Source organism: Prinia subflava, chromosome 6, assembly GCF_021018805.1.
Source record: "Prinia subflava isolate CZ2003 ecotype Zambia chromosome 6, Cam_Psub_1.2, whole genome shotgun sequence".
NCBI lineage: Eukaryota > Metazoa > Chordata > Aves > Passeriformes > Cisticolidae > Prinia > Prinia subflava.
Window position 1 is genome coordinate 20,234,659 of NC_086252.1, and position 15,611 is coordinate 20,250,269.

The 15,611-nt window shown below is 41.1% G+C and overlaps 1 protein-coding gene across 1 annotated transcript in view; it reads left to right on the plus strand.

The window, feature by feature from the left end:
* Window positions 1-2,220: 2,220 nt before the first annotated feature.
* STK39 (serine/threonine kinase 39) overlaps window positions 2,221-15,611 on the plus strand; it is an 82,229-nt gene continuing 68,838 nt past the window's right edge. Inside the window, exon 1 of the mRNA XM_063400568.1 lies at window positions 2,221-2,654. Within this exon, the coding sequence (XP_063256638.1) occupies window positions 2,534-2,654 (121 nt within the window). The 5' untranslated portion in view covers window positions 2,221-2,533. The remainder of the gene's footprint in view (window positions 2,655-15,611) is intronic.

A 15,611-nucleotide genomic window follows, 5' to 3' on the forward strand; every position in this document is an offset into this window, starting at 1 on the left:
ATTATTTGGTGACTGGACTCAATGACCCAGACAATCTCATGGAGTCCTAGATCTTCAGGCACTCGGAAAGATCAAATCACGCTTAGGCGGGACCATTCAGAACCGTCATCAATTCGGAGAACGATGATTTTTGCACGAGTCCTGTCGGTTTCTCTGGAACCTCCAAACCTGGCCGGTGGCTGTTCTTTCCGGAACAGTGTCCGGAAAGCGGAGGAGGGCACAGCCCGCCTGGCCCGGCCCGGGCTGCAGGACCCTTCCCCGCCACCTGCAGCAGCGCCCAGCGGCTCCGGGCCGGGCCGCGGCGAGAGCGCTGCGAGCTGTGCCGGGCGCACGGAGCGCTCCCACGGCTGCCACTGCTCCCCGCACGGCTGTCCAGAAGGGTCCTCCTGTACGAGGGGCTCATTTCAACGAACTGCAGAGTGCGGGTGCACTCGAGAAATCCCCAAAATTGTAGAGGTTAGCTGGGCAAAGTGGGGCAACAATCAGGACAGAAATAACTGTGGTGGTATCAGATGTTTACCAGCAGCTGAAAGAGTGATATGGCAGTAGCATCACAGAAATTCGTGGCTCAGAAACTAACCCCCAACCTCCTCCCCCCAACAACAACTGAGTACAGATGGAGAAGTTGGCTGTTTTCCATCAATAGTGAGTAACCCATTTTCTCTGCTGATTGATTTGGCCTGTGCTGTTGCTCTTTTACTATTTTTTTTAAATGCTATTCCTGGCAGAAAGGTCTTGGCATTGAACTTAATGCTGAATGACAACTTAATACTTCCTCTTCCAAGTCTTGCTGACCTTTAGTTTTGTGGCAAATAATTTTAATTTGTATATAGGAAAATATTTCAATCATCTTGCTTTTAAAGATGAGATTGAGAGGAATCATTAGTTTAGCACAAAAAAGTGCAATATTTTTATTGTACTGCTAGAAGTCTCTATACTAAGCTGTTCCTTGTGAGAAAATGGAAGGCAGTGCACAAATATTTGCAAGTTGCTGATACACCTGATGAATCATTAAGCAGTGGTTAGGACTTCCTTCAGCTTTCTCAGCAACACAACAAAATAGAAGTAACTTGCTTTCTTTTTTGGAATAACCTTCAATTAGCTCATGCTTCACTGAATTAACCATACACAAAAAATTGAGTTAGTAAAAGGTATTATCCCGAACTGAACAAAGTAGCTAACAGGTGTTACTTGTATCCTTTCTTGACTTTAAATCACACTTCATCATACTTCGTAACAATTTGTGAGGTTCCATTCTTTTGGGCAGTGCTATAGCTTTCCTGCTTGCATACTGTATTAATTATAATTACCTTAAATTCATTCTGTAGTAGGAAGTAAGATTTTGAACTATATGGAAATCTTATGTTACCACTCTTCTTCTCAGAGCTCCATAAATCTTAAAATGCAAAGCATTCAGAGTAGGAGTGAGACTGTAGACTACACAAGTTCCTATTTTCTAAATTACTTCATAGTAAGTAAAATCCTGATGATATCACTGAAACACTTGACACTGCTAAGAGTGTAGAGGAAAAAATCCATACTATTAAGCAGAACTTCTTCTAACTCCAGGTTGTTTGGTGTTTTTCTTTTTTTTTTTTTTTTTTTTTTCCTAAATCTTGAACTGTGTCATGGGAAACACTAGAGACCTTTATTTGTGATTCTTATTTGTTTAAATCCCTTGGATCTGGTCAGCCAAGGGGAGCATTTTCAACTCTCCTCAGTCCTCCTCGGCACCATGAGCTGAGGCAGTGTCTGCACTGAAGTGACACGGTGCAGCTGTCCTACTCATCCTGGTGATTTAAACACTTTGCAGGACTGCAGCACCGTTACCAATGAAAGCAAATGCTTTCTTCACGTCCTCAAATTCGAATGCAAGTTATCTTGCAGCAGCAGCGCTCTCAGCAGCGACACTTGCATGTGAGCTGCGCTCCAGAGCAGCCCGTGTGCTTACGCTACCAGCCCAACAGGTGCTTTAGCATCCGCCCCGGCCGTGCCTTCCCTCGCTCCGGCCCGGCGCTCGACCCTGGCGCGGTCCGGCGCTCCGCCGGCAGGGCCGGGGCCTGCCCACGCTCAGCCCGCCGCCCCGGGCACGACCTCGCTTCCAGACGCTCCGAGCATCCCAGCGAGCCGCGGCATGAGCGGGAAGGGCGATGGGCAGAGCTGCCGCCAGCAGGCGGGCAGGTAGCTCAGGGGGCGCCGGGGAAGGCGGCGAGCCCCGGGGTGCGCGGGGGAGCGCCCGCTTCTCCCTCGGGCGGGGCCGCGGCAGGGGCAGCGCACCGACACCGCCCGGGGCCGCCGGGCCCAGGCACCGCGCTCGGGCTCCGTCTCTCCGCAGCGGCGCGGGGCGAGCGGCCGGGGCCGGCGGCGACGCCCGCCTCTGCCTCCTCCCCCTCGGTGCCCTGCCTCCTCCCTCCGCCGGGCGGGCGGCCGGCTGCGCGGGCAGGGCGGGCGGGAGGCAGAGCGCGGCCGAAAGGTGTTGCCGGAGGGGAAGTTTGGAGAAGGTCTGCGGGTGCCTGGGCGCTCCGGCAGCATCATGGCGGAGCAGGGCGAGTCGCCGGTCCACGTCCAGCAGCCGCAGCCGGCGCCCGCGCCCGCCGCCCCGGCCGCCGGCTGGCCCATCTGCAGGGACGCCTACGAGCTGCAGGAGGTGATCGGTCAGTGGAGCGGGGGCGCGGCGGGGCGGGGAAGGAAGGCAGGGATGCCGCGGCCGGCTCCGGGCCTACCGGCGCTCGCTCTCCCGCAGGCAGGGCTCGTTCACTGCGGCGGTCGCACCCGGCACTGCAGCGGCGGCTGCTGCAAACTTTATCCGCCCGGCAGCGGGCGGCCCCGGGGGCGGCGGCTCCTGCCAGAGCCCGCCGCGCCCCGCCCGGTGCGGCTCGCTGGCGGTGCCGCTGTCCTGCGGTGCATCGTCACTCCAGCCTTGACCTGCTGGATTGCGCTGGGACCCCGGCAACTCCGCAGATGCGCTCTGTGTGCTTTGTGTGTCTGCGCTCTGCGTGTCCGTGGATGCGCACATTTTCGTGCATCCGCTTAGATTACTCTGCATTTTTTTCCGGTGCTTTCATGCGGGAGGTAAATCTCACCCGTAGATCTGCTGCTCACGTGACAACGCTCTTTTAATCAGTATATATACATATATACGTATATATATTTAAACTATTTCCTCTTCTCCCTCACTGTTTCATCCTGTTTGCATCTCCCCATGCCCCTCGGCCCTGTGCCCGTCGGTGGCACGTAAGGCCAGTGGGGCATTACAGCGTCGTTCTCGCCCCAGCCGACCTGCGTTTGACTCGCTTTGCCATGTGAAGCTGAACCCCTCCGCTGGCCCCCTCCGTGTCCCTGTGGGACGGGGACTCTCTTGGTTGTGTGCTTCAGCACTTTGTTCACGTGTCCAACTAATGCAGATCAGATGTGTCCCGTCTCCATTCCCTTTATTTGGATAAGGTTATTTTGAATTTTACTTTGTGAAATGCTAACTGTTGTTGCTAGTAGGTGCGATGGAAAGTTTTTCATCTCTTGGCCTAGATGCTGCTTGTTGCTAATGATCGACTTTGGGAAAACTTGCTTTTATTTCTATGTAACATTTTAAACGTCTAGCAAATACTGGAGATGGCAAAGACCAGCTCTGCTGTTTCTTACAAATAAGGCCAGTTAGGTGAGAAAAGTCCGGGTGACTTACCTGCTGATGCTGTTGATTTTCTTCAGTTGTCAGGCTGATGGCAACCAGAACTGCATGTTGTCGAGCTGGAAGCTATGTGTACTCAGCTTTGTCATTATGCTTTTTTATTTTCCACAGGCAGAAATAAAATAGTTGAGAAAAGTACTTCTTCCTTAAAACGGGATGGCTTTTTTGTTGACCCAGGCTTTGTGTTTCTGTTTGTACTTCCAGGCTGTGAAAAGGGACTCAGGAGGGATGAGGGTTCAGGTGTTCAGGTCCCTGGAGGTGGCTGACTTGGTTCAGTGTGGAGCAGGTGGTGCCTGTGGAGGCCTCCCAAAAGTATGGGTTTATTGGACAGAGGACTTGGTCTTCCTCAGCCTGGGGAATGGATCAAAGTTAGCCAAGCGAAAGTGATTCGACGAGCATAAAAGTGTATCTTTACACCTTTATGCTGAGGAGTAGATCCCCCTTCTAAGGGGAAAAAGGCCTCAGAGTTGTTGGTTTAATCCTTGTCTAGGGTGTAACATGAGTCATATGAGTTACTCAAATAATAGTTATTTTCTGTTACAGTACCTGTAGAATGCCTGTGTGAGAATTTCCTTTAGAAACTCCTTTCCACTTTATTCTTTCCACTTAAAAGCTTGTATCTTTTGATAAACTGTAATCCTAACTGCTAATATATGTTTATATACATCCTTTGAACAAGTGGATGTTAAATTGGACTAGCAGAGATACTGATCTGTAGAGAAACTTTTTTGCTAGTTACCTGTGTGTGCTCCTAAATATTGATGTTATTTAACTGAATGCCTAGGGAGTAAATTGAGGTCAGGGTATATTGAATCAGATTCTTGACACACTGAACTTGCCTGCTGTAATTTCACTAAACTTAGGTTTCTTCCATGACTTTCTTTGAAAGTTGCTGAGATATTTTTTGTACCACTTGACTAAAAAACCTTGTGCTTAGTCAAAGATGTCTTTTTTCATTAACACCTTTATTTGTTCTCTTAATTTACAGGAAACTCACTATGAGATTAAATTTAGTCTGGATACTATTAAAAATAGTAAAAAAACCCCTAACTGAACACACCCCACCCCACTTTCTGAAAAAAACCCAACCAAACCAAGGCCTCTGTAAATTCCATGGGTTTGACCACATGCTGCAGAGTTCTGAAGCTGTAGGATGAATGTTGTTGGTCTTAATGAATATAGTCAGGGACTCTTAAAGAATCTTTTTTATAGCTGAGGGAGGAGAGAATGACACAGTCTGAACTTGGTTCAGCAGCAGCCCTTTGCATGCGCTATGCCAGGGTTAATTGCACTGTGAACAGGAGTGGTTACCACTTGCTGAAACAGAGCTTCTGATCACCTCTGGAAAGTACTTCTCCCTGAGGAGCTGGGCAGTGTCAGTTCAGTTCAGTTCCAACAGCCCTTTCCCAGTTAAATGAGAAAAATAACAATGCGGTGAAGCACCACTGTGGGCTTTGCAGGAGGAAAGACACACCGTAATGGTTTATCACGATGCCTCCCGACAGAATAGACTTCAGCCTCTTTGGTAACTAAAGCAGAGATGCAGGAATGGCTGTTTTAGAAAAGTTTAAAAGTTTTGGTGGGGATTATGAAATTAAGTTAATTGTTAGTCTTGTGGGCCATCTCCATCCTTTGGATTTAGCAGTTGGAGAAGTTCTATTCTTCTTCTCTGTGAGAACATGAACTTTTCTTATTGATCATCTGTGTTGAGCCACATGCTATGTTGAAAACCAAGGCCACATGATATGGATTTCCAATGAAAAAGCTTTTTTTTCCCATTTTCTGTCTGTTGTATCCTTCATGATGGCTGAGAGATTCAAGTGTCTGCTGAGGAGAAAATACTAGCTTTATGAGATGTTATTCCAAGTCTGCTTTATTTTTTAGGTGGCTGGCCAGTTCTCTGTGAACTCTTTGTGTGCAGTTTCATGATACATTTAATCTGCTCTAACAGGCAGCTGCTGAAAGGATCGCATTGATCTGACAGCGAACTAGTTCTTCTGCCGGGTCAGTTTTCTGCTGGATCAGATTCCCTGTTTGACTTGCTGCATGGCTTTGTGATTGATGGCTTTGATGTAAGGAAGAGGCTCTTCCGATTAATGCCTACATGCTTGTATTTTCTGGAGTGGGAGAAAAACATTCTGATGGCTCTCTGTAAATGTATAGTGTAAAGAGTATGTATGTAATGTAATTTTTACATTAATTTGGATTCATACAGGCTGTCCATATGTAAAAGCACTTAGGCCTTAGAAGGGGATTCTTAATTGTTAGGAAAGGAGGATCCAACCAACCTTCTGGCAGTAGTTACAGAGATAAGACCTGTAATTGCTATTAAGGTAGACCCAGATTTAATTTAGTGAAGACTTGAGAGATCTCTTTCTAAGATTTGAATGCATTAAAATGGTCAGTGGATTTTAATATGTGTGGAAGGGATTTTTTTTTTTTTGCGAGAGTAATATGATTTAGATTAAAAAAAACAGCTAATAAAAGCAATACTGTGAGAGGTGTTCTTGCCCCGTTTGGGTTTATAACCAAGTATTCAGAATAAAATAACTGAAATATTTATTTGCATTTGTCATGTACATATATGAGATTTTTTCCTCAGAAGCAATATAAATCTTCACAGAACAAGCATTTAAATGGTAATCAACATTAACACTTTATTCAGTTTTCAGTTTTTTAAAATCAGCTTTCTACCTTTCAAATTGTAATGAGCCCTACATCATCTGGATGAGACAAAGCAGCATTAAATCTTGGGGTTTTTTTGTTTTATTTTGGGTGGTGGTGTTTGGGTTTTTTTTGTTTGTTTGGTTGGTTTTTTTGTGTTTGTTTGTTTGTTTTTCCTTAGGTACAATCAAAATTCGATTTTATTTTGGAAAACTATTAAACTATTTTGGAGTTGATGCTCTTCTGTCAGATGTAACTTATTGTTATCCTGCATTGATGGATTCTGCTACAAAGAAGCAGTGGATTATCCTGTGATTAGGTTGGGTACTAGTTTCCATTTTAAAATTATATTTTCCCTCCTGCTGCAACTGACTTGGAAAATTATTTTGGCTGGGAAACAGATAGAATTAGATTGAAATAAAGGGTTACTTTTGTGAGACAGATTATCTATATTGGCTGCAAATCATTAAAAAGTTGCCTTAGTTGAACTTGTGTGTTTGTCTAGTTTTTTTTCTAACTTTGAGCTCAAAATATCTTGTGGTTTGTTGCCTCACAAGGTGCAGTATTGCTAAGTCAAATGTGTTGGGATTTTGAGTAGAACAAGTTACCATGTGAGACTGTTCTGCTGATTTTATGGTTCTTACTGTAAGCAGTCTGTGAACTGCTCGTGATTAATGGCTGTGGATTCTTTAGTGGTGTTTGCAGGGTATGTTATTTACTTTTTTTTTCCTCCCCTGCTGTATGTATTGCTAATGGCCCTTTTTGTCTGACAGGGAATAGACTCTCCTATATTTGTTGTTATCAGAGATCCTTGACTGTCAGAGCGATCTCTGTGATCCTCAGGAACCCATGTTCACGTTGATAGTGCTGTATGCTGTTTTGAAAAGCCTCTCTATAGTTAGAGGTAAAATTACAGTTCTGTGTTGTTCTTCTGTTAATCAGATGCTCATGGCGCATTCACATTTTCCAGAATTTCTTATCCCTGTGCTGAATCAGGATTTTTTTAACATTTGAAGGTCTTTCTTTGCAATAGTGCTGTAAACTAAATCACACTGTGCTTAATGAAATACCACACTAGCAACTAAAGCTATGGCAAATTTTCACATTTTCTCTTGCAAAACCTCCATAATTCTTGCATGAGAAGCTACATAATTTGATAAGTAATACTTAATGCTACCTAAGGTCTGTGTACCAAAACTTTTTTGTCAAAGGAGAAATGTGCCTGCCTTAATTCTGCTCCAAAGTAAATTCTATTCCTTACCATTAAGTCTTAAAAGTTACTACAGCAGCCTAAGCATACTCTACATGCACATATTAAATACAGCCTCTATAATATTAATTGTAACTTAATATAACTGCAGATTGACAGGAAGAGTTTAATTTTGTTAACTAAATTTTACGTTTTGGGAAATAATTGGTTGAGATTTTCTGTCTGCTAATAACCATCTGTAGAAACTGTGGAAATATGAAATCCCCATTTAGTATTTTAATAAGGAGTGGCTTTTAATTCAGTTGCCAGGGTAAAGGTGGTCATGGTGCAATTTAGAAACACCTTGTGGAACATTCACAGTGCTGTGCTGCTAATGAGGCTGTGCAGAGCTTGAAGTTGTTAATTATTTGCTTTGTCTCCAAATGGTAGTGTTGGGGAAGGGACCTCTGTCTTGGCTTTTTTTTTTTTTTTTTTTTTTTTTTTTTTTTTTTTTTTTTTTTTTTTTTTCCCTTTTCTTTTCCTTTTTAGATGGAAATGCATTAGAAATACCCAGATTGGAGATATGGCTGTACATAGCTGTAGTTTTCATTGGTTCAAAGAGGTTAAACTTTAGTTGATTCAATGTTCAAACTTTGTTATATAATCTAGTGAATTTTAAAACAAAATTAACTCATGCGATTGGAATTCAGACCTTTCAGGAAAAAGATTAAAAGATTAATTGTAAATTGTAAAAAAAAAAACAAAACCAAAAAACTTCCTTTGGGTTTCTCCTGATTGCAAGTAACCAGGATATTAACCTTGTTTTAAAGTTACCTTGTTAATTGGAAGGATAAAGGAACATATATCAACACATCAGGCTGGTGCTGTGTAGTGATAGTCTATAGAAAATCTGCTTTCCTGCTTTTCTGATCTGCCTGCTTCCCTGTTGGCTGGTTCTTTTCTCCCTGTGCTTTCTCTTTCCCTTCCATCCAAGTTCTTACATTGAAGGCCCAATACCTCTGGAGCCTGGGAAGTCCTGGCTCCACAGGAGTTGCTTGAGTGTTAGAGGAGGAGCCACTCTGCTGGTGAGCATATAGAAATTTGAGGGGATTGCATGATTTTGTCTTTTGCTAGGTGCTAAAACAGCAAGGCTTTGCATCCTCAGAGTAGAACTGCTGCTTGTAAGCAGCATTGTGCTTTGATGGCAGGGGCCAGGTAAAGACCTGGCAGAGCTGTTTTAGATTGGGTCAAATGTTGTTCTGTAACAACTTAAGAACTGCTTTACTTTTTTTCTTTCAGGGAAGAATCACTTTCCCTTAGGTCCTAGACCAGTTGTTTTTTTTTCCAGAATCTGTTTGTCAAATGGAGCTTGTCTTTGTTAACTGGAAACAAAACCACGTCTGTTCTGATTGGCTTGAGGGGAAAAAACAGCTAGCTCTCCATGCAGAGGAGATGTGGGTGGCTCGTATAGTGGCTACTTGTCTAGGTCATATTTAATTTTTGTGTGCACTGCCTTGGTTCTCTCTTTCTCTTCCCCCATTTGACCTTCCAAAATAATTTGGAACTGTAAGGCAGCAGTTGATAGAGGCTTTTTCTTCTAGCAGTAATAACAGTAATTCTTGGTGTTTGAAGAATGGGCCCTAAACAGGTTAAGTTAGCTACTCCTGTTAACGTCTTGGGTTTGCTGAAGTCACTGGGGTGCTGCTGAGCAGGGTTTGCAGAGGAACACTATGCTTGCAGCACTTGGAAAACAAATGTGTCACTAGGACATTTTCTGGTGCTCAAAATTAAAAGTGAGTTTCCCCCCAGCCCCAAAAAATCATACTTAATATATGTTGACGCTTCTTACCCTATGTAAATACAGAATGAGCTGTATTGAATGAGTGGAATTTTCCTTATTTCTGCCTTTTACAGCACAGCCTTTCCAGTGGGATGAAATCCTGACAGCTCTACTAGATTTCACTGTTTCTTGCTAAGTTTGAAGGTCTTTGGATGTGCACAAGGGTTGCATGGTTGAAGCTTGTGAGTGTAAGAACATTATCGTGCAGCAGTGGTAGAATGAGGTGAGACTGGTATGGTATAAAAGTCTCTAGGAAAGAATTCTCTCTAAAACATTACTTTTTGTCTCTCTTTATATACACATATATATCTATCAGTCTTTATATGCACTGTTCTAGATCCTGTGTAGTTGTGGGATCACCTCTGTAAATGAAACAAGTGTGTTGAATGCTTGTCTCTTGCATTCTTTGGTGGGCTCTGGCTGCTGTCCTCCCTTGCTGACCCTAGGGTTCTGTGCTGGTGGTGCTGCCTCCTGCACAGTGCATCTGGCTGGAGACCATGCTTTGGTAGGAGTGCTAGACTGAAAAGATGGGGGTAAAAAACCCAGCCTTACCCTGAGGCAGAAAATGTATTAATGAGAAAAAACAAGGGGAGTATACTGGGACAAACAAGCTAACAATCACGTACCTAACAGTGGTGGAAGAATCTAATTTTTCCTGAAACTGCTGTCAAGTCAGAGTTACTTTGAGAATTCAGAAGATAGATAATTGGGGAATGGTAGTAAAGAGGAAGCAGCTTAATCTTCATGGAGAAATGTGCATGCTTCCTGGCATTTATGCAGTCTTCAGTTGACTAGTGACTGTTCTGTAGAAATTTTATATGGCAGTGGTGAGATGCTGGGAATGCTGATAAAGACGGTGGGTTTTAAAGAGTTCCTCTGAACAAGTCCCAGGTACATTTTTCCAGGGTTGCTGTTCATGACAGTCCTGCTGTCTGCTTGTAAGAGAAGCTCAGTGAAAAGTTTGAACAGTATTCTCCACTTGTTAGCTGAAGTAGTAAGTTTGTGGCATTAGTGGAGTTAATATTTTCAGTCCTTTGCCCATGATGTTTGACTAGGTATATGACATTACTCAGTAGTGCAGTGAAACTTCAGTATGATAAATGAGCTGTCTCCATTAATCCTTTGTCTTTGCAAATAACAATTTCTGAATCATTTTATTTTCCTAATTGTTCCTGTGGACAATCTAAATGCCTCTGAGGTATTTTGATTGCAAGTTAAATATAGATGAAACTTGAGAATATTCTATAGGCTGATGTAATGATTATGTTACATACCTTTTGAGCTGTGCTTCTGCCCTTAGAGAAATTAGAATTAGAAGCAGACTGAAAATTTGAAGCTTTCCCGTGTTTCTGATAATGCTTTCAGAAGAATCGTGTACTTAAAGATCTTGAAGGCCAAGATCCATGTTGAATGTCTGTGTGCCAAGTACTCCTGCTTCAGGATAGTGGTACAAAAATAGTTAATTTAACTGACCAGAAAAATACTGTGTGTTTGTTAATCATGGTTTCGGTCTTTTAGGAGTAATATGAGCTTGAGCTATTGCTTTAGACTTCCGAGAAGCAACATATACTTGGATTCAGAAGCATAACCATTTAATTATAAAGTTGCTTTTTCCTTCTCACTTTTTTGCTTTGAAGATGTTTTATTATGGGGGCTGAATTGAAGCTTATAATTTATTCCTCCTAGTGTTTTGTGCTTCCAGACTCTAAGCCACTTCAGACTAATAATAGGAACTTCATTAGAGTTAGATTAGAATCACCTAATGAAAATTTAATGATATGATAGTATTTATATTGCTCCAACTCTTCTGTTGTTTCATGAGAAGCAATATATGAGAAATAAGTAAGTTTTCTGCTTGTAGTGTGTGGTCACAGTAGACTCAGATTCTAGGAGGCACATTTTGTTGGAGTGAACTAGCTAAAGATGGTTTGTAGCTCAACACTGCTGTATCCATTAGAGATCTTTATGACACTACAGTAGCAATAATGCCTTTGTTTTGGTAGATTGCTGTTTTTCATTCTCGGAAGAGAATGATGCACTATGTGGTAACATCCGGAATACTTAGAAAATACTGCATTCATGGTATTAGAATTGTTCCAAGTGTTTACTTTCAAACTAAATGAGAAACAATAAAATATGCTGACTAAATCAACACCAGAATTTGTTTATACTGCTACTTCAGAAATGAATAGTAATTCTTTTTAACAGCTTTTTTCTAGGCAGGAGATCTGACTCTGTATAGCAAATTTTCAATTTGCCCTATTTTTATAAGGGAGTTCTGATGGTACCCTGGTAAGATAACTTTTGGTTCCACAGTGAATACCAGATACTAAGTTCTCCCATAGTTATACAGAGACATTTTCAGCATGGATTTTGCTTTCCAGATTTTAATAGTTGTATGCATAGTGAATAATGGTTCCTATATTGATGTTGAAACAACAGGGAGAATGAAATGATCAGAATCCATGTTTCTTTTCATGTGGGGATGAATGCATAAAATAACATGGCAGATAAAACACATAAATTCTTAATCAAGTTGTATCCTCTGCTCTTTTTCATGCTTTTTGTTGGGAAAATGCGGGATGAATATGGATTTGTTGGACACATTCATGTGGAGCACTGTACATCCACATTTGTCCTTATCCCATGGCAGCCCCAGCACAGTGCGCATGCCGCAGGAGCAGCGGCAGCGTGGGCCAGAGAGCCCACTGTGAGGTCTCTGGCTGCTGCTTTTGGTTTCTTCTTCCCTAAAAAAATTAAAGTGTGAGTGAAATCGGGTTCTTTTTCATTTTGAAGGAAGCCAGAGTAGGTCTGATTACAAAACAACATTTTTGTAAAAAAAGTTTTCCTCAGTTTCTCCGGTTTATCTACAACTGGAGCCTCAGAGCTCTTCTTCCCTTCCTCTGTCCTTTGAGCTAGTTCAACAGCTAGTTATTTTTCATTATGTCCAGAGAAAAGTATTCCTTCAAATCTCTTCAAATAATGAACTGTTACATGTAATGTTACTCATTGTTCAATGGCATGTGTATTTTCTAGTCCCAAAGTTTAGTGAATTCGCAAGTTACCTGTATATGCTGATATGAAAGTGAAGGTGTTTTAGGTATTCATTAGGTAAACACAGCTAAACACCCTCTTTGCTGTCTGATGTGATATGTGTTGTTTGTTGGTGTTATTGAACTCCCAATTCCTGCTCTGCAACTTCTGCAAATTGTAGTAAAATTAATATTGATACAGAGCATAGTTTATTTTGTCCTTACACGAAACAAGTTTCACTCTTTTCTTCATAATATGGCAGCTCATATGGAAAATAATGTGATTGAGGGGAGAGATCATTCCAGGTATAGAACTTGACTTTTCACTGCTCAGTTCAGTTTCATACCCTTTAGTTCATTAAGCTCTTAAAATGCTATACTTATGTTACTTCATAATCACAGCTTTGGAAACACGAGAGTAAAGGCAGTGTAAGCAGACTAGGTGTATAACGTGGTTCTAAGAAACCTCAAGCAGATCAAAGCCATGGAATTTCTGAGGAAAGCATAAATTCTGCAAACGGGTGCAGGGATATTGTATTTAACTTTTAATGCCCATATAATGTATTGTATGTTTTAAGTAGCATGTTTTATGAGAGATTCAATGTTTTTTGGGGTCAGAACTAAATTTTTTTTAGCTAATTTACTTGTTTGGTTTAGGTTCAGCTGAATTTATTAAGTTGTTTCTGTGTGTTGATTGTTCCCTCCATACTCTTCTTTTTTAGCATGTGTAAGCAGAATAATTTTGCAGTGCATGAAATGCAAACTCTGCACCAGAGAATAAGATTTATTTTCTCCAGAGAATCTGAGAACCTCAAAATATATTCTATCATTTAGCTAGACAAAACATCTGTTTTAGCCAGTTCTTTTACTGTTTTAGTGAGAAAATAAAGAGAATAGCTTGGAAAGCTAGGTCATGCCCTCCTGTGGCTGTTTTTCATGCATGTGGGGGTTTATTGCTGGTTGTGAATCCCCCTGCCTTTTTCCTTCTGTGTGGAGAACATGATACCTGGTTAATACTGAAGCTTGCTTTATCTCAGCCCTAGCACAGGTTGTCTTAATGCTTACATAGAACTTTTCTATAGTGCATAATCATTTTGACATCAGCATTTAGGCTATTTGTGACTTCACTGCAATCACAGAAATATCTGTATAGCATATTTGGAGAGGTTTTTCTGGATTGTTTATGCAATGGGCTTTTAAAAAGTAGCATGGTATAAGCTGGACCTTAGATTTTGTGTAAGTTATTTTCCCACAAAAAAGTAAATACAACAATTGAGTAACCCAGTGGTTCTGTAGCCCTAATAGTGATGTTTTTAGATTTCCAACTGCAAAACAAATTCATTGAGGAGTTAAAGCGATTAATTGTTGAATGTTGAAAATGCAAAAGTAGCAATTCTGTGTGTGGGCATTGATTTCATGTAACACTTTGAGTATTTAAGTGAATTATGTCATAATTGCTAGGATAAGCAAAGTAATATCCTAGTAATATCCAAGTGAGCTATAAGGAGAGAGATTTGATCCCAGCATGAATTCAGAACACAAAGTTGGCAGGAATTGTTAGTAAATTATATTTACATGATTGTCGTGAGGCTCTTAAGAGCTCAAGTATTTGTCATGTGAAGAGGTAAAGGGAAATAATGGCACATTTTCTGTCAAGAAGGTAAGCTCAGAAAGATTTAGAGTTCAGTATGGAGGTGTAAGTGAGCTTTACTTAGCTGATTTATAGCTTATTTTAATCAGTGGAAGTAATATGAAAGAAAGTAATACTGAAAGTTGTTGAGAGTATTGTGGGGTAAAATCTAGAAACCAAAAGGAATTAAATATTCTTTGTTCTCTGTTTGTTAACCAAAAGTATTACTTTACCACCAACAGAATTAATTCTTTTGAAACTGAAGAGCCTAGTTTGGCCCAGTGCTGCCATGGAATATTTTGAAGGGCTGACTGGTTCATAACACATTTAGTAGTGCTGGAAATAAGCTACACAACATTGCATGCAACCTACAGCACAAACAACATAGCTCTCCAAGCTTGTATATAAGTACAGGTGCTTTGTATCTTACATAAGAAAACTTCCACATGTATTTATAAGTAGAAATCTAATCTAGATTTGTGCACGGTTTTTGTGCACAAATGCATTCTGCTCCGTGTAAAAGACTGTATAGGAGTTACATTTAAGAATTACCCAGGGGACTCTTCTTCAGAGCAAGGATGTCGTGGGAGATGAAATAGAAATATTTCCATTGCTGCTTCATCTGTTTTCATAGATTTTATTATGTTTACGACTGGTTTTTGACAGATAGTTACAATTTAATTTTGGATTGGAGACTGGTTTAAAATTTGTGTCCACTGATCAGCTACATTTAATAGGAGGTTTCTCTATGTTGGGGCAGCAGAAGAAGTGTATAAAATGCAGGCTGTATGGGTTGGTATGTGATACTTTATAGATTCTGAGATAAGATATTTAGTGTGCTCCAATTGCAACTAACTCTAATTGTTCTCTAACCCTTCAGATACCTAGTCAACAAGAAAACTTACCATTATCAACAGGTTTCATCCTCCTCTTCAGAAATTAGAACCATTGTAATATTGGGGAAGGTCTCTTTTGTTAGACTGACCTAAACTGCAGAAATCTTTAAAAGGTTTTGTGCTGAAATACTGTAGAGACTTACACTGAGCCACTAAAAGAGAGACTTGATGAATCATTATGGGCTAATGAGGTTACCAACTTTTGTTTTTAAGGAGAAGAAGAAAATTGAAAAGTTTGTGATCTCTTTCAAATACAGTTATTGTGCCATGACTAGTGGAAAGTATCAGACTTTTATCAATAATGGAATAAGTGAAGTGTCACATCCTTGTATGAAGGATGTGGGCATGTGCAACATGCCAGTGATACTGTCCAACCATCTCACCTCATTGTCTGTCTTTTTGAGAGTTGACTAGTGGAGAGTAGTTAAAACTAAAATGTTAATGTCATTTGTTGATCACAGTTGTTCAAATATCCTTCTTGTCTTTGGTCAGTTCTGCAAGGGTTAAATTAATGTTTTTTAAAAAAGGAGAGAGGAAAAAAATACCTTTATGTCAGATTTAGAACAACTTGAAAAGGAACTTGTTCAGGTAAGCTTAAATCCCAGGTGACTATTTGTGTAGTTTTTATATGCTCTCTGTGAAGTATGTGCAAAGCGGAATGCAGAGAATTGCTTT